Source organism: Tupaia chinensis, unplaced genomic scaffold (genome assembly GCF_000334495.1).
Source record: "Tupaia chinensis unplaced genomic scaffold, TupChi_1.0 Scaffold000563_1, whole genome shotgun sequence".
In the NCBI taxonomy this organism is placed as follows: Eukaryota; Metazoa; Chordata; class Mammalia; order Scandentia; family Tupaiidae; genus Tupaia; species Tupaia belangeri.
The window spans coordinates 3,368,243-3,372,629 of NW_006160076.1; the positions used below are offsets into that span (position 1 = coordinate 3,368,243).

General features: G+C 36.7%; 1 protein-coding gene across 2 annotated transcripts in view; it reads left to right on the forward strand.

The window, feature by feature from the left end:
- ZUP1 (zinc finger containing ubiquitin peptidase 1) overlaps positions 1 to 4,387 on the forward strand; it is a 27,908-nt gene that overhangs the window by 13,214 nt on the left and 10,307 nt on the right. For both annotated transcript variants that reach the window (XM_006157877.3, XM_006157878.3), the window contains exons 6-7: positions 1,785 to 1,973; positions 2,589 to 2,754. In XM_006157877.3, coding sequence (XP_006157939.1) covers positions 1,785 to 1,973; positions 2,589 to 2,754 — 355 coding nt within the window. The remainder of the gene's footprint in view (positions 1 to 1,784; positions 1,974 to 2,588; positions 2,755 to 4,387) is intronic.

Genomic DNA, 4,387 nt, shown 5'->3' on the forward strand with positions numbered 1-4,387 from the left:
CCACCCCCCACCCCCGGAGGATGGCCACACTGCAATCCCTTCTCCTCCGTTCTCTTCTTGGGATCTTGAGCACACGTGCACACGTGCCCGGCGTGAGTTTAAGCCACTGGGTCCGGGACTCAAACTGTGGTAGTCTACATGGGAGTCCAGTGACTTTAGATATGGAGCTGGTCTTTAGATATGGAGCTGGTCCCTCCACGTTTGTTCTTAAAGAGCTGTCTCTAGTCATCAAACTATTATACTAAAAGTCAGATTTATCATACTTTCTCTAAATTTCTAGAGAACCCATTTCATGCCACAACGTTTAGTACTCAGTTATATATCATTTCTTTTTTTTAGAGAGATTTTTGTCACAGGGTACATGTGCTCACTGTAGAGACAAGAGAGACAGAGAGACAGAAAGTGAGAAATCACCTGCAGGGGGGATGGCCATGCTGCAATCCCTTCTCTATTCTCCTCTTGGGATTTCACACACACACACACACACACACACACACACACATACACATGTGGCCAGTGTGATTTTCAAGTTGCTGTGGTTGACTACATGGGAGTCCAATGACATAACCCTTATGCCATTTGTTGGTCTTGGGTTATTTATGATTTTAATTTTTCAAGAATGAAAGTTCTATCTTTGTAAGTTCTTTAGAAATGGTTATAATGATTCGTATTTCTGTTCTTTGTGGTACCAGGCACAGCTATAGCTATTGGTTCATCTGCCTATTTTGATTTATTAACCTTTTATTTCCCTCCTTACAAAAATGGGTTTCTTTCTTTTTTTTTTTTTTTATAGGATTCTCTTCATTCAAGTAAAAAAGTATTTAGTGGTTGTCTTTTTGGTGCCATGTGAGAAAGCATGGACTATACAAAAAGGATATACCTACTCATAAGCTTCGCATAGTCTATAGAGGAGATAAAATACACACAAAAGAACTGTAGTATTCTGCTATAGCAGACTGAGGCTAGCACCAAGGAGGCATGAAAGATAAATGCAGTGAGTATTCAGAGAAAGAGTCAGTAAGAGGGCTATCAAGACAAGAATCTGATCCTTGAAAGGATTTCAAAACAGAAGAAGAGTATACCAAAATGAGAAAAGGGATGGAGTCTGTACCTTATCCTAACGTCTTGTTTATCCATATTATAGTATTGTAGTCTGCGTTCATGAGATTTCAAGGAATGTGATCACATTTATCTGTTTATCTTCAGTTCTTAGTATTCTGCTAGATATATAAAAAATAATTAGCAAATACTGAAATTGAATTAAAACTCCATAGGCAAAAACGTATTTACTGTTTTCACTCCGGCTGTGGCCAAAATTAGGACAAAAGGAATGGTGTGAAGTAAAGGTAAGTTTGAGGAGAGCTTGCTGAGGATTTCATTACCCTAGATAAAAATCTTCTGTAGGCATCAGACAGCTATTGATATTTTTTTATTGGGACCAAATTGACTAGGACTAAGTGATCTTCTGTAGTGTATTTAACAAAATTGGGAAATAAGAAGTATATTCAGTCAACAACTTTATGTGCTGGGCCTTGCTGATGCAGAAATGAAAAGGCAAACAGTTTAATCCAATACAGTAGTATGCTAGTGTTAGGAGTCTTTGATTGTAGTAACAAGCAAGGATATGTGCTAAGGTTATAGCAGTAAGAAGGTAAAGAAGGAGCTGGAATTTGACAGGGTTTAGATAGGGAGCTTGCGAAAGAGGTTGATACAGAAATGTATAAGATACCGAAATAGAGGAGAAGACAGCCTTCTAAATCTTTTCAATCTCTTTTCTATTTTAGGAATTATTGAGGCACTTCATAGGTATTATCAGAATACTGCCACAGATGTGAGGCGTGTGTGGCTTTCTACAGTAGTGGACCACTATCATTCATCTTTAGGTGACAAAGGTTGGGGTTGTGGCTACAGAAATTTCCAAATGTTACTTTCATCATTATTACAAAATGATGTTTATGATGACTGCTTGAGAGGTATGTAAAATATAGTACTCTGAATTTGGCATCTGATAAATACATATGATGTGGAATAAATTCATGTATAGCAGACATGATTGGAGAGCTATTTTAGTGAATATTTTCATAAGAAATAATGAATTTGGGTTGGAGAAAATAAATTGATATACATGTTGTATATTCCTTATCGAAAATGTTTGGGACCAGAATTGTTTTGGAGTTGAGATTTTGTTTGGTGGAGTTTGGAATATTTGCATATATATAACGAGAGATTAATTGGAGATTGGACTCAAGAATAGACGTGAAATTCACTTACATTTCATACATGCCTTATGTGCATAGTCCAAAGGTAATGTCATAGAGTATTTTTGTATTGCAGTGTTTTGACTACAACCATCACATGATACCGAGTTTGGAATTTTCCACTTAGGGTGTTTTGTCATCAGAAAGTTTTGAATTTTGGAGCACTTTGGATTTTGTGTTTTTTTATTAGTAATGCTCAACCTGTAATAGAAAATTTAAGGAATAATGGTCTTAAAAACTGTTATAGATTCCTCTATAGTATATGATATACAGCCGAATTATATTGTTTAGTACTTTAGTAACTCATGTAACATGCTTACTTGTTTTTAGGTATGTCCATTCCTTGTATTCCAAAAATTCAATCTATGATCGAAGATGCATGGAAAGAAGGCTTTGACCCTCAGGGGGCCTGTCAACTTAATAACAGGTTACAGGGAACAAAGGCTTGGATTGGAGCATGTGAAGTATATACACTCCTGACCTCCCTAAGGGTAAAGTATGTACCTAAAAACCCGACTTAATGTTATTGCCATATCTAGAAGCTTTTAAAATTTTTTTAAATTTCATTTTTATGAAGGATATAGTTAAATTTGTGTAACACTAAAAGACTCATAATAAAAACCAGCAACTTATTCTATCTCATACTCCTCTCTATTCTCAAATCTGTTTCTCAGAGGCACTAGTCACTTCCATTGTTTTGTTTGTTTGTTTTTGCCAGAGGGCATGTAAGCTTGCCAGACAGAGACAGAGAGATAGAGAGCAAAGTGGAGAAAGCATCCCACAGTGAGATATAGCCATGCTGTAAACCCTTCTTCATTTCTCTATTTTGTTGGAGATTTGCGGCATATACACACATGTGCCTGGCATGTTTTTCAAGCCACTAAGGCTGAAATTTGAACCAAGTGATCAGCCATGTGGGATCTGGCTCCCTTACTTACTAGGCCGTAAGACCAGTGCTATTGTCTTTTGTTGTTGTTGTTTATTTGTTTAGAGAGAGTTTTTTTGGTTTGTTTGTTTGCTATAGGGCTTGTGCACTCACTGGAGAGACAAAGAAAGACAGGGAGAGAGAGAGAAAGTGAGAAATACTGCCCCCTGCCCCAGGGGAGATAGTCAAGCCACAATATCTTCTCCTCCATTCTCCTTTTGGACTTTGGGCACACACACACATGCACCTGGCGTGAGTTTCAAGATGCCAGACTGGCACTTGAACCACTGTCAGCCATGTGGGAGGGAGTCCAGCATCTTAACCACTATGCTACCTACTGGACCCAGTGCCATTGTTTAGCTAATATGCTTTCATAGTTGTCTCATGGTTTATTTGTTTTAGATACTACCTATTGCATTTTTTTTTATATCTTTCATGTATCCACTCTCAATCCTATTGAGTCGTCTGAAAAGACATATTTTTGCATTGAAAAAAAGAGAAAAAAAATGTCATGACTTTTCCAACAACCCAATAAGATTAAATCTCAGTTTTTGTTGAAGTCTGAGTTTACATTTTTACAGTTGTGTAAATAGTGCTCACTGCTGACTTTATTTTCTTTTCTTGAAAGACTTTAAATTTTCCTTGAGTTAATAATTGCCTTTCCTTTTCCCTTTTACTGTTTGTTTCCTGTTCTCCAGTTTTTCCAAATACTCCACCTGTCATGTGATCTGAGTTCCCCCACGCCTTACTCTTTACAATCTCTCCTTCTTGGAACTTACTTTCCTTTTTATTCCAATGTGGGTTATTTCTAGGTCTTATATCATAAATAATCTTCACAGCTGTTAACCTGTGGCATTTCTTCATTGTAGTCTTGTATTGGTGGATTTTTCCTGGATTCCACATCTCTCTCTTTTGTGGACTACTCCTTTTTGCTTAAGAACTTCCTTCATTAGCTTCTTAAGAAAGGGCCTACTCCTTATTGTTTAAATGGTAGTTTAGGTGGCTATCATATAAATTTAAAATTGTTTTCAGATAAAATTAAGTTTGTATTGTTTTGACTTCTAGCAATTAGTTGAGAATGTTGAGAACATTTACGATGCTTTTTATTTTCTCTGGAAGATTTTCAGACCTTCTTTTAACTCTGGTATTATGAAATTTCACCATGGGATGTTACAGCTTTGATTTCTTTCTCTCTCTCTTTCCC